Genomic DNA, 27,900 nt, shown 5'->3' with positions numbered 1-27,900 from the left:
ACTGAACATTGTCGTATGAGGAAGGGCCCAAAATATCTCTGCATCACTCTGCGATTCATTTCCCTTTGCCTCATACCGAAAACAACAAAATAAGATGATTCCGATCGGCCGTTTTAACCCCCTTGAAAATCGACCGATGTTGTCGTTTTCCTTGTGAGGACAGCCTGGACTGGCACAGGGGAAGCTGCTGGGTCCAAAACCCCAGAGGTCGATGGATCGAAACTCTGCTAAGAAACAAATCCCTCAAACACATCTCCAGCTCCTGGTATGAATCATCGCCAACGCCTTGAAATGCAAGACGCATTCTGTAAGGCCGATCTCTGTGTGTGACCGAGCGGCCATCGTGTCACACACACATTCCAGCATGGGCAAACTGTGGGGTCCAGTGCTGCTATCAATGGCTTCTCTGTGTCCCTGTCACCTCAGAGACAGCAAGCATGCTGATCCACTGCAGGCTTCACCCCCCACCACCACCACCACCACCACCACCACCACCCCTCCCCAAGCCAGGCCTGGATGGACAGAGCATGGATTGGCTTGTCTGTGGAGAAGCAGAGAGAGCGAAGCGGAGAGAGGGAGAGACATATATATATATATATATGTAGAGAGAGAGAGAGAGAGAGAGAGAGAGAGAGAGAGAGAGAGAGAGAGAGAGATGAGATGAGTTTGTGAGTCATATTCAAAGGCAGAGACAAATGAGGCAGAGGGGGAATGATAAAAAAAGAAAATACCAGTATTTCTAATTATCTACCTGTCTTTCCAACCACACACTGTGACCAGCATTCAAAATGAGTTAGCAGATAAACAGATGATCAAGCGTTTTGTGTGAAATCATGCATGGTTTCTCTGCATGGTTAGATAATAGCTAGTCTCTTAAAACAGTATCATCTACATCCGGCGAATGCAGCTATATGCAGTCTGTACGTTACACCCCCAGAACATGCACAAGGAAGTTGGGAAAAAAACCTTCAGACTGGAAGGAAGTTCTATGGAATCCGACCAATCACGACACGCGAATGCGGCATATTGGATTCGGATTGGACTAATGAGCGGAAGACCCGCCTTTCTGCCGGCATATTGGATTCTGATTGGACTCATGAGCGGAAGACCCGCCTTTCTGCTTCCCATTCCGGTTGGTGCATGATTCTCCCCCACGAAGTACAGACGGTATGGCGGAAGCATTTGAAAATTGCGGAAGCCAACTCGTCTGTTCTAAGAGACTAGATAATAGCCTACTAAACTAATTCTGTAAGCTTGTATGGCATGTTTCCACTTATAGAGATTACAGTGAGCTAAGCTTGTTTGGAAATGATGTTGCCAGTTGTATCACTGTACAGTATGGCTTACCACAAAGTCTGATGACGAGTCTGGTTCATCTCATCTCTCACAAGCAACACTGAAGCGAGTTTATTCAACGGTAACCTAGTCATCAGAATAAAACATTGGCATTTGATGTGTCTGTAAACCAGGGATACCTACAATCTCAACGCAAATTTGAAACAAATTGGCGCTTAATTAGAAAAGCTTGCGGCCTTTCCAACGTTAGACTTTAACTTGAACAACTTTGTCTATGTTTAGGCAAGTGAGACAAATAGGATTATGGTTTGGGTTAGGTTAAATAACAAAAACGTTTGTGACTTACGAAATTTAGATGTAGATTTTGAACACGCTGGGACGCGAGCATGGTGCTCTAGTGGGAAAGGCAAGTGCTTACGCCCTCAATCCAACCCAACCCAGCCACAACACCCTTACCGGCCACTATAATGTTTAAATACACGTATCTAGAAACGTGATATGCAATATTTATATATTTTTGGTTCAGAAACGTGATATTCTACGTATTCATGGATCGCAGAAACGTACAATGCCAACGTTTTATTCTGGCAACCAGGCTGCTCCCAATCAGCAACAGTATTGTAAAAAGGTATCATGGATATGAGGAAAATAATACTCCTGCATTACACACACACACACACACACACACACACACACACACACACACACACACACACACACACACACACACACACACACACACACACACCAGCTCAGGCTTGTTTTTTCAGGGGAGGTCCAGGGACGGAGGGTAGCCTGACGTTTCCTGTCCGCTTGCCAAGAAAAGACATTCCTCTGGCGGGCACCCCGTACTTCCTGCCTCCCCTCCTACAGGCACCCCATACTTCCTGCCTCCCCCCCCTGCAAGCATTGAAAGACATGATTTCCCCCCCTGTCACCAGAGGCTCTGTGTGCAGCCCAAAAGACACCCAGCTGCTGCCTTCACTGTCCAAATTAAAAGGTTGAGCAAACTCAAAATTTCAAGGCAACTTAATGCACTTGATTTTTGAGCCCAACTCAAACTCTTGAGTTTGGAAACAGACTGCTAAAAGTGTAAAAGTGTAATAAACTTTGTTCAGATAAATTACTTTTCTTGGGTAGAAAATCTTGAAAATGTTGAGTTTTACTACAGAACATTTAATTCACAAAACACTATAATTATATTTAAATGATAATAAAAGGAGGTGCAATGCAGGTTAAGCCAAGTTGAAAGAAGATGCTCTTTGGTCAAAAATGGGGTAAGCTAATTTAAATAAAAAATATTTACTTGTTTTAAAATCTAAAAATACATCATGCAATTTATTCTGTAAAGTGCTGTTTTTCCACCATGACTTGGGCATGAAACTCAAATGATGACATAAAATCAAGTCTGCACTCTTTAGTCATCATTCAATACTCCTTCTGACTGACCTGACACCTGATATTTCATGAGTTTGGAGGTGAAGCAAGTGTCCATGTACAGGTCAAATGAGCAGGCTATTTCAATGATGGTGACTGACTTTCTAGTTTGAATGTCACACGCACGCGCACACACACACACACACACACACACACACACACACACACACACACACACACACACACACACACACACACACACACACACACACACACACATGTGTCACACACACACACACACACACACACACACACACAAACGCACGCACGCACGCACACGCACGCACACACACACACACACACACACACACACACACACAAGCAGCTGAAAGTCGAGTGTGGATGAAACTGTGTGTCATTGTGTTGTGGTGCTTTGAATCAGGCAGGTTTCCCTGGTGACTAACAGCTCTCCTGTTTTATTCCAGTGAATGTATTTTCTCCTGTTAAAGGCTGATGTGCTCTGAGGCTCAACCCACTATAGTGAAAAGACTGGAGTGAGTCACAGAGCTCAGAGTAGAGTGACTGTGACTCATCTCAATGTGTCCTCATCTAGTCAGTCTACTGTTGTGTGACATAAATCCTTATTGCAAAATAGGTAGGATATATATAGCCTACCCAGATATTAAAGTTAAATTAGTTAAATGAGGCCCGATTATTTATTTTTTTACTCACAATTCATTGAATTCAATGATTGTTTAATTCTGATATGATTGCAGCCTAATGTGCAGCCAGGCAACTAGGCCAGCTAAATGAATGAAGGGGCAATAATTGGTGTATAGCGCCATCTAGTGATCAATTGTAAGGCCTCAACAGAAAAGATTCGAATTGAAACTGCCAGCTCAGCTCAGGCACATGACAAACAAAGAATGGTGTGTGAGTCGAAACCTTCCCTGAACGGTGGAAGTCTAGACAGAGACGTGCCAGCTGTGCACCGGCGACATCTGGCAGTTTATTGCCGAGTGCTGATTGGCGGGTTGTGGTTGACGACGGAGGGCGGGGGAGAGGAGAGCGCAAAGGTGTGCGTTCAAGAAGTGTGGGCGCTCCATGCAGGTAGCGGTGACAGAAACGTAACTTCTACAACCAGGCTACCTGACATCACACGACAAGCGTTTGTCTTCGCCCAGTTTCACGTTTCACAGTCTAGAGAGAGTGAGATGTAGGCTGCTGATAGAGGAGGATTTGATTTCGCTGTTCCCTTGTTCACATCTTCAAGGCAAACTTAGAGCAGAGACATGAGCGGTAAGTTTTTACTTTTCATCAGCCTATATCTTTCTATCCTTGCATTGTTTGAAATGAATGAAGTTGTTATAGACTATGATGCTGTAGGGCAGGGTGATGATTGACAGAACTGATGTTCTTAGCAGTCAGTCACACTTTATGGTAACTTATGTAATGCAGCAATATGGGCACATGTTGCTGGTAAATGATCAGTCATGAATGGTTATCAAGTCGTCCAGGTTCACAAGCTTCAGTCAGACCACTGACATCTGAGGGGAGAATGAATTGCCCGTTTAATTCTAAGGCTTAATTATAAGGCTAATCATGTGCGGGTTTATATAGCCTAATGTGCACAAATCGTTTGCTAAAATGTGTAGGCCATGGAATATTAAGAAGTTCTGCTAGGCTATAGCCTATTTTGGGTGATACGTTTTTATTTTCTAAAACAGAACATCCAGTCTGTATTTGTTTTGGTCAAAACTAAAGTTATCCACTATCCTAAACATTAATTAATTTGAATAAAAGGTGACACTTTGCTTTATATCTAATATATCTAATATTGTTATATCTATAATATTATATTTATATGTCATTTTAATGGGGCACACATATCTGGATGGCACAGAGTGAATAAAGAGCTGATCACATGATCACAAGGTAGATTTCAGGCCATGGTCTCTCAGCAGACTGTTTACAAGGAGGAGATGGATGATGACAGAGATTCCAGAGCATCTGGACCTGCTGCAACATGTCTGCTAACCCACAGAGCCCTGATCAGCTGCACACACTAACTCTCCTTATTGGTAAATAGCTCTGTGACTGTGTCACAGAAAGTGAGGAGGCACTCAAGTTCTCCTTGTGGTGAATAGTTAATTGAGACATTTTAATAACCCACTTAAGTGTTTAGTTGGGGGTATGAGGTGGTTTCTTGTACCAGAAATGGTTGTGGATGAATTACAATAAAAACTAAACCTCAGAACAAATAATTAGATGATCTTTTCATCTATGACAGTGATTCTCAACGTGAGGTCCGGGGAACCACCAGGGTCCTTGAGGGGGGTTCCAGGTTGTCCCCCAGCAAATTGATTGATTGATTAACTTAAGGATTATTTCATTTGACAAGAAGTTTACATAATTAGGCTAGAGATTGTAGAAGAATGGTTGTTTTTGGTCATAGTTTCACTGTTATCTCTCTAGCTAAAAGACAATACAGAAAGTTGTGGAATTCTGGGGGGAAATCATATCTTGCAATAGAAATATGCTCAGACTTGGGACAAAATCTCATCAAATGGGGTGTCTGTGGCTCTAATGTAGACAGAATTAGGGGTCCTTGATGTGAAAAATGTTGAGAACCACTTTTCTGTGACTATGAGTCACTTTTATCATGCCAGCATCACTATAGTGGTAAATAATGGAAGCAAGATATATACTGTATTACCAAGTGCATTTGAGGCTCACACCCTTATTAGGCCTAGATCGAAAAGGATGTGTGACTGTGTGAACGAAGTGACAGTTCACTTCAGACTGCAGTGAGAAAAGGATGTGACTGTGTGAACGAAGTGACAGTTCACTTCAGACTGCAGTGAGAAAAGGATGTGACTGTGTGAACGAAGTGACAGTTCACTTCAGACTGTAGTGAGAAAAGGATGTGACTGTGTGAACGAAGTGACAGTTCACTTCAGACTGTAGTGAGAAAAGGATGTGACTGTGTGAACGAAGTGACAGTTCACTTCAGACTGTAGTGAGAAAAGGATGTGACTGTGTGAACGAAGTGACAGTTCACTTCAGACTGTAGTGAGAAAAGGATGTGACTGTGTGAACGAAGTGACAGTTCACTTCAGACTGCAGTGAAGGATGTGTGACTGTGTGAACGAAGTGACAGTTCACTTCAGACTGCAGTGAAGGATGTGTGACTGTGTGAACGAAGTGACAGTTCACTTCAGACTTCAGTGAGAAAAGGATGTGACTGTGTGAACGAAGTGACAGTTCACTTCAGACTTCAGTGAAGGATGTGTGACTGTGTGAACGAAGTGACAGTTCACTTCAGACTTCAGTGAAGGATGTGCGACTGTGTGAACGAAGTGACAGTTCACTTCAGACTGCAGTGAGAAAGAGTGTCTCTTGGCTCCTGTTAGCCAGATTAGATTAGATTTACAACAGGCTCACTGTGTTGTGTTCCAACCTCAAAGCCACATTAACCAGAAGTGAGATTGTGCCCGTGAATGAATGGGGCTTTGGAAGTCTTGTGTTATTATAGTTTACCTTTGGTGGTGTGTTCAAAGGCTCTTGTATCACTTGTGGTATTTCACAGATAACTATATCTGCCACTGGATCGAAAAAGCACTATAGGCCTACAACTCCTACATCCTTATAACAAAAATAATTGCAGTATATTTTTTTCTGATTCGATTCAGGTCGATTTTTAGAAATGTGCGTAACTCACAGTTAAAGATATTATGTATGCAGCTTGCTTTCTGTAATCTCCTGTGATAGCGTTTAGTCGTTTTCTCCCCCACAGTGCAAAGTGAATGGGGATGAGCCGGTCTTTGTCTGCCATGCCTGGTGTGTGTTTAGGTGTGTGATATGAGTCATGGCAGTATTTTCATTCCTGCGCCGTGAGACACAGTGATCACTGGCCAGCAGAGTGTCCTCCCCACTATAGTTTATGACCCCCATACGAGCCTTTGCTCTGCATCAATAAAACCCTGTCTAAATCAGTGGCTGCTGTTATCTAAACTTACTGCCTATACTCGCCACTCATATCATTTTTTTTGTCCATTCACTCGTAGATTTATTGTCTTTCGCTTCATCAAGGTGTCTCCGAAAAACGCTTTGTAAGATAAAACGCCACATCCAGTGTCAGTGGGTCAGATGTTCAACGTTCATCCCTCAGACTGGTATTATTATTTAGAGAGTAAATCCCCCCTCGGCATTCCTTGGACCATTTCCAGTAAGGACCTCCCTCTCTTTCCCTCACTGTGCAGCAGACCATACCCAAGTCATGGGTGCTGCTACTTCTTTATATTTTGTTATTATGTTTTATATCCATTCCCAGTCTCGATGAAGAGGATTATCTCCCCTAACGCATTTTAACAAGGCTGAAAAAATAAATCACCTGTCTAGTGCATTTGAAACTATTTGACACCGACACGTCATATCTTTGCGTCTGCTGTCTGATAGTCTACTCCTGCGGGACTGGGATTGTTTCAAAGTCATAGCAACAAAGCAAACCGCCTTTAATGGAATTCCAGGGAAGCCTTGTCACAGACGAAAACAGATGCCAATGAATTTCACTGATAAACATATTTGGTCTTGGGCTGAACTTATTATTACATTGTGTCTGCAAAACTACTGGCCCTTAGGGTTTAATCAGTGTGACAATGGAAGAAGGAAAAATGATCCACAGTGCCAAAACATTGGTGGAACTCACTTAATTTCCAGAGCACTAACCCAAACCCAGGGAGAGCATCATCCAAGCCTATTTAAGTAGAATGAATCTTACAATTTCTGCTCATTCACTCACTCACTCACTCACTCACTCACTCACTCACTCACTCACTCACTCACTCACTCATTTAGGGCTGTCACTTTTTATTCGAAATTCGAATTTAACTTTGAATGTGGGGGAGGAGGGCATGTTCGAATGTATAATTGACCTGTTCGATTATTTATTTTTTTATTATTATTTTTTTATTTATTTATTTATTTATTTTTATTAACCAAAATTAACCAACTGCTGCTTGCTGGTAATGTTAATCCCATGTCAGAAAAAGTCTCCAGATTTGTCGCGTTAGTCTCTTCTGAGAAAGATTGTCTCCAGGGTCTGAAAAGTTGTCTCGAGTTGGATGCAGCCAAGTTTGTGAGGCAGTGTTGTGACTGTGAGCGTCCAAGCTAACACAGCAGCGGAGAGGAGCTGACTGACTGGACCATGACAGCTGAGGATTTTTTTATTATATTCTTTTAATATTTTATATTATATTATATATATTTATACGATGTAACCGGCAGGCGCGGACTGCATAATCGGGCACGTCGGGCCGATGCCCGGTGGCCTGGCCTGCAAAAAATTAAAAATTAAAAATTAAAATAAAAAATTAATTAACCAAAAAACTTTGAATATATTTGAACATTTTGCGGGCAATTAAAGTTTGTCCGAACTTTATTTTGGGAAAAAGTGACAGCCCTCATTCACTCACTCACTCACTCACAGGGCGGCTGTAGCTCAGGAGGTAGAGCGGGTCGTCCAGTAATCACTTTGGATAAAAGAGGTCAGTGGTTCGATTCCCGTCTCCTCCAGTCTGCATGTTGAAGTGTCCTTGGGCAAGATACTGAACCCCAAATTGCTCCTGATGGTGCGTGGTAGCCTGCCGCCATCAGTGTATGAATGGGTGAATGTACCTGCACATTGAATAAAAGCACTATATAAAGGCCATTTCCAAAAAAAAATTACCATTTACTCACAGAGACTTTGCATTGTTGTTATAGGATGCTTGAAAAATAGAGTTGCTACACCATCAATTCTGTCTGACTGCTACCTTTTCCTCACTCACATCTCCTGAACTGTGTGTGAAAAGCTGTCCCCTCTCTCCTGGCTGCAGGCATCACAGCGTGGGTGGAGGCGTATGACGCGGCCCAGGAGGAGGTGCGGTGCCCGTCCCCCTGGTCGGAGGAGCACTGCGAGGAGCTGTGGGACCGGGTGGAGGGCGTGCGGCACAAGCTCACCCGCATCCTCAACCCGGCCAAGCTCACCCCGTACCTGCGCCAGTGCAAGGTCATCGACGAGCAGGACGAGGACGAGGTGCTCAACTCCACACAGTACCCCCTGCGCATCAGCAAGGCCGGTGAGAGGAGGAGAGAGAGAGTGGGAGGGAGGGAGGGAGGGAGGGAGGGGAGAGGAAAGGAAAGGAGAGGAGAGGGGGAGGACAGAGAGCGATAACTAAGAAAAAGACAATAAAATAAATTTAGAAGTAATGCAGCCAATCCATTGGGTGTTTGAAGCAAAGGGACCAAGGTAGTACGGCTGCATGGAGGATATGGACCAAAAATCATGTCTGAATATTGATACACAAAATATATCTTAATATTTTCTATAAAGTGGGCTAAATGTTCAGAGTTGTAAGTCAAAGCCACATGTGACATGTCACAAACACTTTTATTCAAACAAGATAGGGCTTTGTGATTATGGATAAAATCAAACAGCACAATATTTGACCAAATACCTCTATTGATATTGCACAACATTGTAGGGATGACTAATTGGTCCTTTCACAAAAAATTTAGAGAATGAGATTTTTGATAAATAATCATGTAGATATAATGACGAAGTGGATAAAGACAAATAAAAGAACTATAGTTTCATATCATGATATATTGATATAATATCAATATATTGACCAGTCCTAGATCAAGGTTTAAGAATTTGTTTTCATTTCACTCCACTGCAAAAAAATCCCAATGCCGCAACATCATGTGAAAGATTTGACAACATCATGTGGATGATTTGACAACATCATGTGGATGATTTGACAACATCATGTGGATGATTTGACAACATCATGTGGATGATTTGAAATCATGTGGATGATTTAACATCATGTGCATGATTTAACATCATGTGGATGATTTGACATCATGTGGATGATTTAACATCATGTGGATGATTTGACAACATCATGTGGATGATTTGACATCATGTGCATGATTTGACATCATGTGGATGATTTTGTGGATGATTTAACATCATGTGGATGATTTGACATCATGTGGATGAGTTAACATCATGTGGATGATTTAACATGTGGAGGATTTGACATCATGTGGATGATTTGACATCACGTGCATGATTTGACAGTGGGTTGTTGTGAGAGAAGAACAGGTGGCTAATGATAAATGTTGAGCATGCAGTGTGAGAGAGAGTGAGATGAAAGACATGGCTAAGTAAAGGGCAGCGCAACACCAAGAGAGAGGGAAGAAGGGAGTGAAGGAAGATAAGGACGCAGGGGAGACCATGGACGAAGAGACGAGCACCTGGAGCCAGACCAAGTGCGTTGTTGTTTCAGCGCCACTGTTCATGCTAGCGCTTGTCGTTCATCACGGTCATGTGTGAAATACCTGTGTAACTACACGGGGTAAGTGATGCTCACATCAAAGTGATAGCATTTTTGTGGTTAGCCTGTTTCAAATGTGCTAAAGTGCTGACACAAGTGTGCATCCGAATAGTTCGCCACAAGATCGCCCCCGTGTCACCAAAGACGGAGCGAGTTGCCCCCCTGTACTTCCAGCTCATCTTTCTCTTATGTATCAAAGCTAACAGGACCATCTGTTGACAGCTCCAAAAAAAGTATAAAATGCATAGAATTATGCAGCGTGTGCAGCATAATCCAATTGTTTTGTAGCCAAGATTGACCTCATATTTTACTCACTCATTGCCCATTAGCAAGCATATAGTCTTCTGCCAGATAGCATAGAGAGAGAGAGAGAGAGAGAGAGAGAGAGAGAGAGAGAGAGAGAGAGAGAGAGAGAGAGAGAGAGAGAGAGAGAGAGAGAGAGAGAGATGATGTAAATAATGGACTTTTGGACCAACGGTGCAATTGTTAGGCTACAAAGCACTATTGCTGCACAAACTGTTTGGAGAAATCTCATGGAGATGTTATGCTTTTTCCAGAGCTATAAAGATTACAGTATGTCCCTGTTAGTCTCACATAGTCAGACGCACCGTCGACATCAGCAAGCTTCCAGCGAGGGAGGAGATATCATCTACCGCTGGCACTGTGAGATATCATCTACAGCTGGCACTGTGAGACTAGGTCGCTGTTAACAATAACATGACTAGTTTGGAAGACGGCGGAGATGAACTGCACAGGGGCTATCTCGCTCTGTGCTTGACATGGGGGTGAGTAGATAAGGACTGAGAGCTACTCCTTGATTCTCACATTTAAGTTCTCCATTGTCTCTGATGTTCTCCAGGCCGTCTGCTGGACATTCTGCGAGGTCAGGGCCAGCGCGGTCTGCAGGCCTTCATGGAGGCCCTGGAGTTTTACCATCCAGAGCAATACACCCAGCTGACTGGGAAGCAGGCCACCCAGCGGTGCTCCCTCATACTGGGTATGCATGGCTCTCTGTACATGACTACATGATGGGCGGAGAGTGGTGGGTGGTGGGCAGGCTCTAGTGGTGTATGTGTAAGATAAGATAACAAAATATATACTTTATTGTCCTGTAGGGAAACTTGCCTTGGGCTCCAAGCCACTGCATTACACAGCACAACATCATCAGAATGAACATGCACACAATCATAGATAAACAACACACACACATGCTTTTATATATATATATATATATATATATATATATATATATATATATATATATATATATATATATATATATATATATATATGAAGGGTAATAAAAAAGACAGTTTCAAATACTAAAACCAGGTATAGACACCAGATATAAAAACAATGGTTTCAAATAATAAAACCAGTGTGTGTGGTTAGAGTTAGGGTTACCAGTCTTCATGATTCCTCCTCCACCCTTTTCTTCTGAGGCTACAGTATGTGTGCCTCCATACACATTAAGTCGATCCTTCTCTGACTTGCATGTGACATCACCCTAACCCTAACCCTCTCCTCCACCTGTCTCCCCCCCCCCCCCCCCCCCCCCTAGATGAGGAGGGTCCGGAGGGTTTGACTCAGTTTCTGCTGCTGGAGGTGCGTAAGCTGAGGGAGCAGCTCCGAAACACCCGTATGTGTGAGCGACGCCTGTCCCAGCGCTGCCGCGTGGCGGAGGAGGAGCGCAGCCGCGCCGAACGTAAAGCCCAGGAGCTGCGTCAGGACCGGCTGCAGCTGGAGAGGTGCAGTGTCCTGCTTTTAGTCTGTTCCTTCCAAGCTTTCATCCCGTTGTTGAGCATGAGGATTCTCATGCCATGAGGTCCATTAGGTTCACAATTGATGAGACAGGTGTATTTTTACATAATAATCTGGATTAGTGCAGCTTCGATGAATAAATAACAAGTCATGGGTATGTCCATTCTAAACTCCATATACATATACATATTTGTATTCAATTGCACAAAAGTGAATGACTGAAAAGTATGATCAGAGTCAGACGGTATGTGCTGAATCCCATGCGATGATCCCCAGGCTGCGTCAGGACTGGGAGTCTGGCAGTCGAGAGCTGGGTAAGCTGAAGGACCGGCACCTGGAACAGGCTGTGAAATACTCCAGGGCCCTGGAGGACCAAGGCAAGGCCACGACGCACGAGAGGGAGCTACTGAGGCAGGTCAGTGGCTTAGGAGGGGCAGATAGACAATCTAAGTGGAAAGCAACTGTTTTTTTGTTGTTGTTTTTTTTGTACTTAATTTAGCTCACCTAAGAACATTGAGCTAACTGAGCATGTATGCTGCTTTTTCACCACAACTGTTTCTAACTCAAGTCACAGACAGTCATCCTGCCTGGGAGCCGCTGAGTAGGCTACAACCACATTCTTCTACTGTTAAGTCACTGATCCAATCCACCGGGAGAACCTCCAGTTAGTTGAGTGAAGGATTAATCCTCGCCTTCCCTCGCCCTGCTTCTCAGCTAATCCGGGGATTCTAAAGGCGGCAGTATAATATAGTATAATTAGTGAAGTATAAAGCATCATTTCTGTAGGAATAATCTATGGGAATGCTGCTTTAAGGCAAAGATTGTTCTGACTAAACACAGTGTGCTGTGAGCCGAGTTATAACTGCAGACAGCTTGACTATAGCCCCATTGTGTTTGTCGCAGTGTTCTTGGCACATGCCAGGCACGCATATGCAGCTTGAAGATCTCTAAGTAGAGACACGTTAGGCTGTATTTATACCTTTATGGAGACTTGGGAAGGAAAGGAAAACAGATAGTAATCTGATGGTGCGATAAAGGCAGCGAAAAATGGCGGCAGCTGCTAGAGCAGAACTGATCGCCGTTCAGGCCAGTTGTGTAGATGATATCTGTCTCTTTTTTTAGTTAGTGAGCTGTCACGACATGTTGATGTTAGAGGTATGCTTCACTTGTTTGCGAATATTCCCTGGTGCTATTTCTGGATGAATCCTGTCCTGAACGAAGGTGATTGAATACAGCATTGCATTATGTGCACTGTTAGGAATTTAGCAAGCTAGGAATTTAGTGTGGTTGCTCAGGCTTATGTTCTCCTAATCGGCCCGACCAAGGAACTCATCATCCTAGATCGCGCTGGAATCACCATGGAATAAAAATAAGAGAGGATGTGTGGGGGTTTGTGTGTTTATAGCACATATCTTCTTACAGTATATGTATCGTTATTCACAATACAACGTTACCACAGCCTTTGAAGCCCTGTATGCCACTTCCCGAGAACTACAAATGTATCCAGACACACACAGCCTTTGTTCACGTCTTCAGATGTCTTCATGTGTCTTCATGATGGTTTGGTATGTCATTAACCAAAGCTTTACAGAGATACTGAATTTTAGCTTGTTACTATTCCTCACCAAGCACTTAACACAGCTTGGGTCTGCACTTTATTTGACCAATAAAAAGACTTGTCGGCATTCCTCACTGAAGCTAATGGATACTGTTAGTCAAAAGTTTATTGCAAGTAACAGAAAGTTAATTGCTTGTCGCTACGGTAACCATTTGCTTCAATGCATGCCACCAATCCGAAAGAGACAATTTTTGGGGTGATCTAGAAAACCAATTGCCCAGAAATTTCCAAGTGAAGAAAAATAAAAGACTATTGCAGCCTTCCCTTGAAAGTCGTGTTGACTAGAAGCCACCGAGGCTAACAATTTAGCTAACGCTAGCTAGCGAGCGGCTAACTACCTTAATGCATGAAATGCCAAGGCATAATGACGGGGGGGGGGGAAGATACCATTGAGAATATCAACATGTTCCTCAGACATATTATAAAAAGCTCTATACGACTAGAATTACAATATATTTACTTTCCGTCCACCTCCATGGCCTCTGCCACTTTCTGAAAACATCACAAGACGCGTCACAAGTCGTGAACTCGAAGCGTTCAGAAAATGTCACGGTAATTCAGGGTAAAAGATATGCCTGTTGTGCCAATCCCTCCTACAGGTAGAAGAGCTGAAGTGCAGACTGATGGAGGCAGAGAGACAAAGCAGCAGTGTTGCAGCCATTCCTGCAGCCAGTGCTGTGTCACAAGTCAAAAGGAACAGTTTGGTCTCCAACACAAACAGTTCCCCTCCTCCGGTACCGAAGAAACCGCTGCACCGTATTGAGATTCACAAAGCTGAGAACACTGGAACTCAGGTGAGGAACCAGCTTCCCTCCCTATAGGCCCTTTTCACAGCAACCGTTTTGAGGTGGTAAAGCAGGAAGTAAAGCAGGTGTATCCAATAAAATGAATAAGGGCTCTGGCACTGGAACACCTACATGGAATGGAACCATCATTAATGGTATTGCGTACACTTGGTTTACTTCCTGCTTTACCACCTCAAAACGGTTCCTGTGAAAAGGGTCTATAGGCCTGATACCCTCCCTCTAACACAGATCTTTTCGTTGCCAATTCATAGATCCAAGAATCCGACAGCACTTAACTCCTGCATTCCTGCTTCTGGTGTCATAGCGTGGTGTTAAATCTACACTGGTGTGCTGTCAAGAAATAGGGCTAGGTGCATCCGCTTGTAAAATAAATAAATAAATCATATCACTCTTCTTATCTCGTGATAAGATTTTTTATTTTTTTACAACCGGAAGCACCTACCCTTATTTCTTGACAGCACACCTGTGCAATTCCACTCTGCCCTGACGAAGGTCATCACAAAAGCTAAAATCTTATCAGATGGGGGACCCTGGGACAAAATCTTATCAAATGGGGGTCCATGGTCTAATTTGTGTCAGCTTAGGGGTCCTTGACGTGAAAAGGTTTGAGAACCGCTGCGCTAAAGAGACCACGTAAGTTGGCCTCTTTTGCCCCCTTTTGTCAAATGATATTATTAAATCTACACTGCTCCTCATCCCACAGTAGTGAAACCTGTCTCTTCTGCCTCGGATTAAACCACACTGCTTTTTTTTCGATTTGTCCTTTTTCTATTTGGATGCCGATGTTTCTAATGGGGTGTGCTGTTGTTCATGTTGTTGTTTGCGCCAGGCGTTGATGGACATCCTGCAGCAGGACCGCAGGGAGGCCGCTGAGCAGAGGCAGGAGCTTGGTAATACCATCACCAGACTACAGGGGGAGCTAGAGAGCTCAGAGGAGCAGAGGGACAAGGTGACCTTTGGCGTGATGTTACTACACATCTATAAGTCAATGAAGCAGCATTTTGAGAACATCTTGCATCTGTTGTTTGACTTATTTCCTGTGGAAACAGGATATTGGGGCGGGACATATCGCAAGGAGGAATCATTAAAAAGTATAAACCAATGGGATGTCAGTTAGGCAGAGAAAGGAAGTTGTACAGATGATAAGGGTGGAGAGAGTCAGGACTATTAAGAATGTAGAATGTAGAATTGCATCATCACTCATCATTATCACTAAAGAAGCAAAGATGAAAAAGTTGAAAGGTTGGACTCATTGCTATGCAAAGCCCATGTTTCAATTTCATCGCTGTTTATTTTTCTACTGTAAACTATGCTTTATTGGCGAGAGACTGAGTGTGAACTGTGTGTGTGCAGCTGGAGTCGCAGTGCGAGCAGCTGGTACTGAAGGTCAGGACGCTCCAGCTGGACTGGGAGACGGAGCAGAAGAGGAGTGTGTCCTACTTCAACCAGATCATGGAACTGGAGAAGGAGAGGGACCAGGTCAGTGTGTGTTGAGGCCTGGTTGGAAATATTCTGTGAACAGCAGCTAAGAAAGAAAGCCAAATATAGTCCAAAGATAGATAGATTTATTCACGTGCCATTGGATATATTGGAAAAACAAATGTTCTACTTGGAAATTCACATGAGAACCATTCAAATTCAGAAAGTCTGAGAACATTTTACTACCCCAGCTTCTCAGTTATGATGCAATTATAACCATTTCTCAACATGGCAGGAAAATCTAGTTTTGTGTCAAATCAATCGGAGATAAGAAAACACTTGCACTTGATTACATATCATTACGGTATTACAGCCAGACTAACCATCAAAACTAACTTTGTATATTAAGTTAAATTAGTTAACTTAGCAGACGTCCATATTTGTTTATTGTTGGTCTTCCGGGTTTACACCCGGGACACAGTTTTGACACTGTGCCACCTTATCTGTCTCTCCCCCAGGCTCTGCGCAGCCGGGACAGCTTGCAGCTGGAGTACACCGACTGTCTGCTGGATAAGAACCGCCTCCGCAAACGCATCGCCGAGCTGCAGGCCACCCTGGAGCAGCAGCAGAGGGAGCTAGAGAGGGAGAGGGAGAGGAGCCGCGAGCAGAGCAGCCCCTGTCTGCACTGTGTGAGTTAGTCTTATCCACTGCTATACTCCTTTCCCCCCAACTGATGAATTGCTAAATTAATTGTTAACATAATTAGAGAATGTATAAGAATGACTGTTTTGATCATAGTTTCACTGACATCTCTCCACCTACATTGCAGATAGATACGATAGTCATGGGATTCTCGACAAACTCATATCAAACAAAAATATATTTTCAGATTTGGGTCTGAGAGACAACATCTCATCAAATGGGGGTCCTTGGCCCTAATATGGGCTAAATTAGGGGTCTATGATTATGGAATCACTGGTTGAATGCGTCTTTTCTTCCCTGCCGCAGTCCCACCTGTCTCTGTGCAGTGAGGACCAGTGTTACGGGCCCTGCTGCTCCCTCGGCCTGGACCTCAGCCCCCAGATGAACGGCACTCACCCGCTGATGCGAAAGGTCAGCGCTCCCTGCTATCTCCATGGTTACAATAAGTATTGTCATATTCACAGTCATTATAAAGTGCATCATCCCTGTTGGATGATGTATTTTTGAAGGCCAACCCGGCAGCATGGGTCCTCCTCGCCACAAAAAGCCGTTTAGATTTTGGATTATTGCAGAAAATAAGCAGCCTTGCGAGGCAGCTGGATCCACACAAGATCATGAGATCACGATCACACAAACAAATCCATCTTACCACCTACCTCCAATGTATTGGTTTGAATCTGAACCACCAGTGGTTCGCACCAATCAGCATCCTATGAGGCTGCTACGGGCGGGCTTTGGTGTGGCGCCGGAGTGAGAGCAAGCCTGTGATAGACAGATGGTTCATCCAATCAGCTGCCAGGTATTATTTGAAAGTGCCTTTGAATCGGCAGAGCGACTCGTTCCAAACCAACAGGCAGCGTCAGGCTAGAAAATAAGCTCTGTGACAACAAAAGTTTATGATACTTACTAGTTTTGTTCAGCAAGATCTTCAAATATGAACACCACTTTTATGGTGATCTTCAAATATGAACACCACTTTTATTATTTTTATAAGTGTAAATGCAATCTCCATATGTGGATGATCTTGCTGAACAAAACTTGTAAGTGTCATAAATGGAGCTTATTTTCTGCAATAATCCCCAAAAAAATCCCATTGGCTTTTTGTGGAGGGAACCCATGGGTTGGCCTACAAACATACGTCATCCCTGCAGCACTCTATTAAAAGCAGCATTAGTCTCCATTGTTGGAACGTCGTGTCATGACATGTCATTGTGTTCAGTTGGAGTACTGTATGTCACCCTGTATCTTGGATCCTACATGTGAATTGCTGGTATTCCTACTTCTAGGCTATGTATCAGGGACTGCAAATGCCGTTAGTAACATGCTATTTCATGCTATCATTGTAAAGAGCGATGCATGGAACTTTTGGAGTGCAGGCAGGAGTAAAGTCTTTCTTTCTGCTAGTCTGGGATCTTATTATTGTTGTGCAATAGAGTTTGGGATGTTGCCACAGATGCTTATGTAATATTGCATGTTAGTGCCTGTGCTACACAGCACCGCTCACTGCTTGTGTGTTCATGTCGCTGCTTGTCTCCTCTCTGTGCCACAGACGCCCTCTAGAGGCCAAGCCAATGGGAACTCTGGGGGTAAGTTGTGTACGCTGACAGCTGGAGGATCGCTCTCAAGTTTGCGCGAGAGGTTAAGCATATTTATGTAAATATACATCATTTGTTTAATATATTCTCCATTCTTTCACAGATTCCCGTTCCAACTCGGAGGAGAATCTCCTGTCATCAGTGAGTCTCAAGAAAGAAAGAAACAAATAAAGAAATTTTCAGGTTGCCACTGAACGCAGATGTGATCGTACTAGTCGAATGATATATAGCCTGTAGGTAATAGGAATGATATACTATAGCCTGTAGGTGATAGGAATGATATACTATATAGATAGACTATAGGTGATAGGAATGATATAGTATATATCCTGTAGGTGATAGGAATGATATAGTATATATCCTGTAGGTGATAGGAATGATATACTATATAGCCTGTAGGAATGATATACTATATCCTGTAGGTGATAGGAATGATATACTATATAGCCTGTAGGAATGATATACTATATCCTGTAGGTGATAGGAATGATATACTATATAGCCTGTAGGAATGATATACTATATCCTGTAGGTGATAGGAATGATATAGTATATATCCTGTAGGTGATAGGAATGATATAGTATATAGCCTGGAGGTGATAGGAATGATATACTATATAGCCTGTAGGTGATAGGAATGATATACTATATAGCCTGTAGGAATGATATACTATATCCTGTAGGTGATAGGAATTATATAGTATATATTCTGTAGTAGGTGATAGGAATGATATACTATATAGCCTGTAGGTGATAGGAATTATATAGTATATATTCTGTAGTAGGTGATAGGAATGATATACTATATAGCCTGTAGGTGATAGGAATTATATAGTATATATTCTGTAGTAGGTGATAGGAATGATATACTATATAGCCTGTAGGTGATAGGAATGATATACTATAGCCTGTAGGTGATAAAAATGATATACTATATAGCCTGTAGGAATGATATACTATAGCCTGTAGGTGATAAAAATGATATACTATATAGCCTGTAGGAATGATATACTATAGCCTGTAGGTGATAGGAATTATATAGTATATATTCTGTAGTAGGTGATAGGAATGATATACTGTAGTATAGCCTGTAGGTGATAGGAATGATATACTGTAGTATAGCCTGTAGGTGATAGGAATGATATACTATAGCCTGTAGGTAATAAAAATGATATACTATATAGCCTGTATGTGATACATAGGAATGATATACTATATAGCCTGTAGGTGATAGGAATGATGTACTATAGCCTGTAGGTGATAGGAATGGAGGTTTGTTTCTTTCGCTCTGAGTGTTGTTTTTCCTCTCTACCGTCAGACAGAGGACAATGAAAAGGAAATAAACAGGCTCTCCACATTCCCCTTCCCTCCTTGTATGAACTCCATCAACCGCCGATTCAACACTGAGTGAGTTTGGCAGCACAGCTTTACCCTGATCATTGATTTACCCTGATCATCGATGTTCAACCTGTTTCTTCACATTTTTCCAGTCAATAAACACATTTATCCCTTTTCCCCCTCATCTTTTCAGGTTTGACATTGACTCCTGGGGCAGTGATGAGAATGATAATATTACAGGTAGATTTGATTCAGTCCTATCTTGCATGATCACTCTTCACAGTCTTGCGTGATACAAGAGGAGAAAGGTGTTGCAGAAGGTCAGGACAGGACATCTTCTTAGGTGTCAAACACCACCTATCTGGCATATAAATAGACAAAAACACAAACCATAAAACACACATGCTAATTGTTCTAATTGCTTTCCAGGTGAACAGAGCGAACCCTCCATGTGGGATTCCTGGAGCTCCCTGCACTCTCACCTCTTCCCCCCTGACCTGGTCAACCTGCCTCCAGTCCCTCCACACAAGGCCAGCCCCAGCGCTCTCAGGTACGTCTCCACTGTTTTACAGCCTCACAAGGACTGAGGTGTGACCAAGTCAACTTTGCTCAAGTCCCAAGTCAGTCTCAAGTCTTGATGCTTGTTAAGTCCCCCAAGTCTAAACGTAGATTACAAAGTCTGTAGAACACCAAGTCAAGTTTGAACAAATCTATGACTTTTCAATGCAATATGGTTTTAATAGGATACAATCTTGGTAAGAGCATCATGAGTTTGATTTCTAGAATCAGTTTCACTCAGTCAATAAATTCACTCATTCCATACAAATTTCCGAATCACCTGTTGGAACAAATCTCATCACTTTCAATCAAAGTCATTGACACAAACACAAGATCTTTTGTCAAGACTTCAGAAAAGTCATCCAACTCAAACTCAAATCTCAAGTCACCAGAACCCAAGTCAAGTCTCAAGTCTTCTCTTTGTGCATCGAGTCAAGTCTCAGGCAAATAAAAACTGTGACTCGAGTCTGAAAATATATTGGATAAGAGCAATGATGTTATTGTATATATGCTTTCTGCTTACTGTAATACTGAAATGTGACTTGTAAACTGCCCACTGACACACCTTTACCTCCCTTGCCGTCTTTCAGGAAGGCCCCCCTCTCCCCATCTCCAAGTCCCCCCACCTCACCAAAGCGTGGGAGAGCCAGCCTGGCTGATGACGTGACGATAGTCGGGGGAAACCGCACGGGGATCTTTGTCAGCCACGTTCGAGCGGGTTCCCCAGCCGAGCAGTGCGGACTGAAGGAGGGCAGCGAGCTGCTGGAGGTGTGTGTATGTGCGAGTTTCACTGCATGCGTATGTGTGGGTTTTCTGGGTCCAAATGCACATTTAAAGGTCTGTGTTTGTGTGGGTTGTGCCCAGCTGGAGCGGGTTCTGTTCGGCGGTGGCAGTGTGCTGCTGGGCCAGTGCACAGGAGAGGTCGCCCATTTCTCTCTGCAGTGGTGGAGCGAGCTGTCGTCACTCAAACACCAGAGCAACACAGAGGGTGAGTCCCGCCCCTCTTATTTTTTATATATTATATCTATCAGATTACATTTTACATTTAGGAGATTTAGATTACATTTAGATTTGTATGTCAGATCAGATTTGACCACGGAAGATTTTCATCCTATAATAAGAATGCAAAGTCTCTGTCTGTGTGTGAGTGAGTGAGCAGAAATTGTGTTCGGCCACAGCTATGCTATTTTACGTGCGATCGCGCTGAATCTTTGTGTAAAGAGTAAAGTGTAAAGAGCACTCGCCTAACGGAGCCAGATGTTTTAATTAGGTAATTAGGGCTGACTAAATGGGCAAAAATGGCTAATCAGTGGCCAAAATGAGTGAACACAGGTCCAGTTCGGCACCATGGAGAGCTCCATTCGTCAGCTACTGATGGAGCTCGCCTGAGTGGAGACGCACAGCTGAGCTGAGTTGAAATCAGCCGGGGAAGTGGACTATGAAAACTCTCTGAGGAGACAGAGAGGAGAGGCTGCATGCCAACTCTGTGAGCAAGGCCTGACTAAATGGCCAGTGATGTGTACTCCAACCAGTATCAGAAGCAGAACTATAATAAGAATATAAAGTCTGTGAGTGAGTGAGTGAGTGAGTGAGTGAGTGAGTAATTGCGTGAGTGAGTGAGTGAGTGAGTGAGTGAGTGAGTGAGTGAGTGAGTGAGTGAGTGAGCGAGCTAACAATGGCTGCGCAGCCCGATACACTGCACGGGTATTCTGCTAGTATATAAGAGATTGTAAAAACAGATGTGGGAATAAAAGAGTAAGACTTAACATCAGCAAAGAGATGAAAAATACTGTGGACAGAGCAACTTTAGAACAACATGTATTAACTAGCCAGAATGGAAATCACAGCCTGGGGGGAAAAGGTAGAGAAAGTCTGACCCATATACGTAATTACGTATGCAAATACAGGTATAATCATGTATGCATATAAATAAATAAACTTACATACAGTTACATAAAAGAACAGTAAATAATGAAATATATACGCTCTTTATAAATAAAAGCCAATAAAAAAGACATAAAAAGTGGAAAACAAGAAAAGGAGAATTAAAAAAAGAAGACGACTAATCAAAGCTCAGAATCCCATTTCTTTGCAATCGATTTTCTCCCATTTGCTACTGAAAGCAAAGCCTCTATGTTCCCCTCATAATCATCCTTTCCAACAAACTGTGATGCTTGGGGAAGGAAAAATAAATGAAACCAAGGGTGACTGTTTATTTGGAATATTAAATATACAGTATAATGGTTGTTTATAAAGTAAAGACTAAGTTCTCTCTTTCTGCAGCTTACTCCAAGCTGTCCTCCCAGCTCTCATCGCCGACTTTCCTGGGCGCCGACTCCTTCTACGCGCGTGTCAACCTGGACATGGACCCCCACGGCGACCCGCCCGGTCTGGGCGTGTGTTGTGACGACATCATACACGTGACGGACACGCGTTACAACGGGAAGTACCATTGGCGCTGCTCCCTGGTGGACCCGCGCACAGTCAAGCCCCTGCAGGCCGGAGCCATGCCCAACTACAACAGGTATTAGACCCCAGTTTGACTTAAGACCCTATTCAAATTCTGTCCAGTGAGGATGTGTTTTTTGTAGTAGCCCTGAATGGAAAACACTAGCCACAAATTTCCATCCATGTTTCATGACTTTATGTGCTTGTTTTTGGTTCATAAAGTAGACTATGTTGAATGGGAATGTGTAGTGTTTTTTTACACAATATAATATTTGGAATGCGAATGAACCTGGATCCCGCCAATTTCCATCTTAGGGCCCAGCAGTTGTTACTAGTGAGGTTACGAACGATGGCGCTGGAGCAGAAGGACTTCAAGAAGAAGGTGGTGAGTCTAGTCATATTGCTTGCTCTTATTACAGACCTGTCACCCAAAGTCAACCGAACTATTAGCTGTTCATTTCTTTCTCCCTTCCTACATGTAGTTATCGAAGAAGACGTCAGGACGCGTGCGATTGGTCAAGGCAGTGGCCCCCAGTTGTCGTGGGATTGGTTCCACACCACAAGTCCTTTACACACTTAGCCACCGTAAGCTCCGCCCACAATGTTACAATGTTTCCAGAACTGTGAAAACCATTGTTTTGTAAATGAAGGTATTAGTGTGTTCACATACTGTGTGTGTGTGTGTGTGTGTGTGTGTGTGTGTGTGTGTGTGTGTGTGTGTGTGTGTGTGTGTGTGTGTGTGTGTGTGTGTGTGTGTGTGTGTGTGTGTGTGTGTGTGTGCGCGCGCACGCGTGCGTGTGTGCCCCCTCTCAGGTCACGAGGAGCACCTGATCCCATACAGTTTAGTGCAGCCAGTGCAGCTTCAGACTAAGCGACCGGTCATCTTCTCTCCCTCTCTTCTGTCCCGTGGCCTCATAGAGAGGCTGCTGCAACCCGCAGAGTCTGACTTCAACACCTGCGCGTCAGGTACAGTACACACACTCACTGATGTGACAAAATGTAACCATCGGACCCTTAATCGTTCACTTAAACACAAACACATAATACAGTATATACTTTCATAAACACATCTCTCCTTAACATTCACACACACTTTTTCCAACTCTGTACACCATTTGATCTCAGATGTCCAACCACAGGAATCCTAGTCTATCACAAACTGTCCTGATGTCCTGCCATGCCAAGTCAGCAATGCCACTGTCTCATCATTACACATGTCATCTCTGTACCACAGCTTACTGTACTATACATTGCCTCTAGTCTGTACCAGCGTTAACTTATCTATTTGATGTCAGCTCTCTGTGTGTCATTGTAGTGTTGTAGTGCTGTGTTGTCAGTGTTGTATTGCAACATATCAAAGGCAGTATCAATCTCTTCCTCAAGAATGTTTACTTTAATTATTTTACATCATCACTCTCTCACACACACACACACACACACACAAACCGAGGTGCTCTGCCGGTTGCTGATTCTCCAGTAGACGATCACGTGTGTCACAGCCTCTGTCTTCCTCTGAGCTGCTTCTCACACCTCTTCCTTGGCTGCAGAACCGATCCAGGCTTCAGAGAGACGCGACAAGAGAGTCTTCCTGTTGGACTCGTCCACTCCGGAGCAGGCTGTGGGCATACGGCTGCAGTCAATACACAATGTCATCAGCCAGGTAATAAAAACACAAATCAACCCACTTTCTCAATTGAACAAATTAGCAAAATCTCTTTGTGTCTAGCTCCATCTATCTCACAAATACACAGATGTAGAAAAATCACACGGTTCTAATATTGAGTTGCACCCATGCCATACCTGTATTGTCCTGTTCAGTCTATTTTATGGGGGGGGAATTTCATTTCTCTCTCTCTTTCAGGACAAGCACTGTCTGCTGGAGCTGGGACTGCCCAGTGTGGAGGGCCTACTGAGACAGGGGGTTTACCCCATTGTCATCCACATCCGCCCTAAGAACAAAAAACACAAGAAGCTGAGGTAGGTGCACGTCTCTAGTTCATTTGTTTGCATCAAATAAGTTCAAGTTCCCTTTACCTTCCTCGAACCTCCTGCACATGACCCTCCCGTCCCCGACTCTGCACAGGAGGCTGTTTGGCGGGCGCGGGGAGGAGGGCGTGATGGAGGAGGTGTGCCAGGCCGAGGAGCTGCAGCTGGAGACGCTGCCCCTGCTCTACCACACCCTGGAGGCCAGCACCTGGAGCTGCACCGACGAGCTGCTGGCAGCCATACGCAATGCTATCCACAGCCAGCAGAGGGCAGTGGCATGGGTTGAGCTGGACAGGCTGCAATAGAGTTCACAAGTGGGGCTGGTTTCTCTGTAGGGCTCGGTATCGGTATCGACTGAAAATAACCCAGTACCAGTAGTATCAAAACTTCTCCTGTCAAATGAGCACTGCATTCGAGTAGCATTTTAGAACGGCGGCTAGGCCGGCTAGTGAGCTAGATTGAGAATGTTGGTTGCTTCTGATGCTTAAAATGAGCCTGGTTATAAGCAGCCTGATTAGTGATCTCACATTGTGTTTCGCTCTAAAATGCAGAACACAACAGAATGTGAGTTGACGTGACCGGATCGTTTACCAGGGTAGTTTAAAATGACACTGCCCAAATAATACTTGTAGAGTTTTGTACAGTTATTGAATAAATATTTCAACAAATGTAACACTTTCAAAATGCATTTGTGTAAAAATCATTTAGATGAGGAGATGTGGTGCATTCACATGGGGGGGGGGGGGGGGGGGATCGAATGAAGTACTCAATTGGTATCGGTATCACATTAAAGGTCCTGGTATTGGTATTGGGGTCATAATTTTTTTAAACGATACCCAGCCCTACTGGTTTCCCCTGCAAAGATACAGTCATGACACAAACTAGTTCCTCCTGGCATTGAGCAAAGGGGCTGTCAGCTGCCACTGCACACAAAACCACAGCCAAGTTTAGAGCTAGAGTTTGTATGTTAGATCATCTTTCCAGATTCTTCTGTTCTGAGTCAATGGCCAAAGATCAAGTTTGGATAGTGCTTAGATGCTCATGGGATGTCAGGCCAAGGCCAGATCTTCAGTCTAGCTGAATGATTAGGAGAAAGTAAAATACAGCCCATACAGTACAATACATACATACGTACGTACGTACGTACGTACGTACGTACGTACGTACAGTAGGCTACATACATACATGCATACATATGTACACACACACACACACACATACACACATACATACATACATATGTACACACACACACACACACACACACACATACATACATACATAATGGATTTGAAAACTTGTTTGTAGGTCAAGCTGGGCTGACGAGACCGTTCACACCAACTGCACACGTGCCACGCTCAAGCCACGCTGAAGCGATCGTTCAGGATTCTGTTCTATTCTCCAAGCGTGAAGCGTGAAGCTGCAAGGCATGAATTCAATGCAAGTTGCAGGCGGGGGCAAGGCGCGCCGAGCGAGGCGCTGAGGAAAAGAGAGTGCTTCTTGTGTGACCGATTTAGCGTGACACTCAGCTTCTGTTAAGCGCCGCGTCAGCTCTGCTTTTGTTAAGCGCCTGGTGTGAACAAAGGCTTAGTATTGTGGGGGGGGGGATCTAAATGAAAGACATGACCCAGACAAAGAAAGTAGATGACAACAGTGACATAGCCTACCTGTAGTTAGCTGGTTTTTATCAACAGTGACATAGCCTACCTGGCTGTAGTTATAGCTGATTTTATCAACAGTGACATAGCCTACCTGTAGTTAGCTGGTTTTATCAACAGTGACATAGCCTACCTGGCTGTAGTTATAGCTGATTTGATCAACAGTGACATAGCCTACCTGTAGTTAGCTGGCTTTATCAACAGTGACATAGCCTACCTGTAGTTAGCTGGTTTTATCAACAGTGACATAGCCTACCTGTAGTTAGCTGGCTTTATCAACAGTGACATAGCCTACCTGTAGTTAGCTGGCTTTATCAACAGTGACATAGACTACCTGTAGTTAGCTGGCTTTATCAACAGTGACATAGCCTACCTGTAGTTAGCTGGCTTTATCAACAGTGACATAGCCTACCTGTAGTTAGCTGGCTTTATCAACAGTGACATAGCCTACCTGTAGTTAGCTGGCTTTATCAACAGTGACATAGCCTACCTGTAGTTAGCTGGCTTTATCAACAGTGACATAGACTACCTGTAATTAGCTGGTTTTATCAACAGTGACATAGCCTACCTGTAGCCGACCCTGTATGACTGGCCATTTACTCAGGCCTCGCTCACAGAGTTGGCATGCAGCCTCTCCACTCTCTCCCATAGTGCACTTCACTGGCTGATTCAAACTCTGCTCACCTGTGTGCTGCTCACTCTGGAGCTCTCCATGGTGCTGAACCTGTGTTAAGGCATTTTGGCCACTACAGTAATTAGCCATTTTTGCCCATTTACTCGGCCCTAATTACCTAATTCAAAAATCTGTTAGGTCACCCGCAGGGGTGCTCTTTACACTTCCTGAAAGATTCAGCGCGATTGCACGTAAAATGGTATAGCTGTGGCCGAACACAGATCCAGATAGTGTCCCACACCTACTGTTTTACTGTATAACTGTATGATTAAATGTGAAGCGCCACTCAAGGAGCTCATTTAAGGCCTTTGGGTCACTGTGAAGATAAACGGAGGAAGGCAGGATGGACATCAGTTTTTTATTTGCAAGATAGGGTTTGTCCTCCTTAACATAAATGACATCAATCTTTAAGACATAACTTCATGACACACACAACATACTAATATGTATTAAACTAAGATGAGTTATAGATAGGCTCCTTTAAGGGAAAAGTGCACATTTATTGTCTTAAGGTTGTGTAAGGTACTATTTTCTTGACCACTACATCACTTCACAGAACCTGAAGTTAACCAAATGTTGTTGTGGTTTTTCTATGCCAAAACTGATGGAAACTACTGTAACCACTGGCAACTATATACAGTACTGTAGCACAAAACTGACACTGTATTTCTTCTCTGTTCTCATTGTTTTTTTGTGTAACCAGTATTAAAAACAACAAATAAATACCTGCCTTAAAAGGTAATCATTTCAATCTGCTTGACCCATTTCTCTCTTTTTTTCATATTTATTATTTGTAAGTATAAATGCACAAATACAACACAAAAAGACAGTAAAGGGATAAACAATCAAATTGTAAGTATACACAAGTTGTAAAAAAAAAAAAATAACTGCCAAGGTTGCTTTAAATAAACATAACATAGATAGAAAATAACAAAATGAAAACATTAAATTGGGAGCACAGATCCACAGTATAAGATTGATTATAAAATATTCACCATGTTCTTTACAAACCAAAACAATACATTTTCCAAGAGAAACCCAAAATTACAGATGATATTATCCAAGATGAATCTGCATATAACTTGCCACAGTTTATACATTTCCAGAACAGATGGACGACCCATTTATTTTGCAGCTGACCAAAATGATGAAAATGACGTCATGTTTTTGGTGATAATACGCCCCCTGCTGGACGAAGCCAGCATCACACCCCGTCCGTCCGTCCGTCCGTCCATCCACCATCCCTCCCCCTTCTCCCTGGTCCTCCTCCCCCCTCTGAT

General features: G+C 43.4%; 1 protein-coding gene across 2 annotated transcripts; it reads left to right on the top strand.

Annotated features, from left to right (window-relative positions):
- Positions 1-3,864: 3,864 nt before the first annotated feature.
- LOC310788150 (caspase recruitment domain-containing protein 10) lies at positions 3,865-27,344 on the top strand. 2 transcript variants are annotated; one of them, XM_083649671.1, is made up of 24 exons: positions 3,865-3,972; positions 8,550-8,792; positions 10,918-11,055; positions 11,620-11,806; positions 12,096-12,234; positions 14,037-14,231; positions 15,073-15,192; positions 15,597-15,722; positions 16,181-16,351; positions 16,671-16,775; positions 17,914-17,950; positions 18,063-18,100; positions 19,278-19,366; positions 19,491-19,537; positions 19,727-19,847; positions 20,446-20,623; positions 20,720-20,843; positions 22,139-22,379; positions 22,619-22,685; positions 22,786-22,888; positions 23,117-23,269; positions 23,851-23,963; positions 24,165-24,280; positions 24,387-27,344. In XM_083649671.1, the coding sequence occupies exons 1-24, from the start codon at positions 3,966-3,968 to the stop codon at positions 24,592-24,594; spliced, it is 3,066 nt and encodes a 1,021-aa protein (XP_083505797.1). In that variant the 5' UTR covers positions 3,865-3,965; the 3' UTR covers positions 24,595-27,344. The 2 variants fall into 2 exon arrangements, with proteins under 2 accessions (XP_083505797.1, XP_083505796.1); XM_083649670.1 differs by having other exon boundaries at positions 22,619-22,688.
- Positions 27,345-27,900: the final 556 nt, after the last annotated feature.

The sequence above is a fragment of the Poromitra crassiceps genome, assembly GCF_964638095.1.
Source record: "Poromitra crassiceps genome assembly, chromosome: 13".
NCBI classification, from domain to species: Eukaryota; Metazoa; Chordata; class Actinopteri; order Beryciformes; family Melamphaidae; genus Poromitra; species Poromitra crassiceps.
This window is presented reverse-complemented; position numbering and strand designations above follow the sequence as displayed.

Excerpts from the sequence above, each read along its gene's own strand:
- LOC310788150 (XM_083649670.1), top strand. Across the intron at positions 22,380-22,618 it reads GCCATGCCCAACTACAACAG|GGCCCAGCAGTTGTTACTAG; the intron begins GTATTAGACCCC and ends TTTCCATCTTAG. Across the intron at positions 22,889-23,116 it reads CCTTTACACACTTAGCCACC|GTCACGAGGAGCACCTGATC; the intron begins GTAAGCTCCGCC and ends GCCCCCTCTCAG.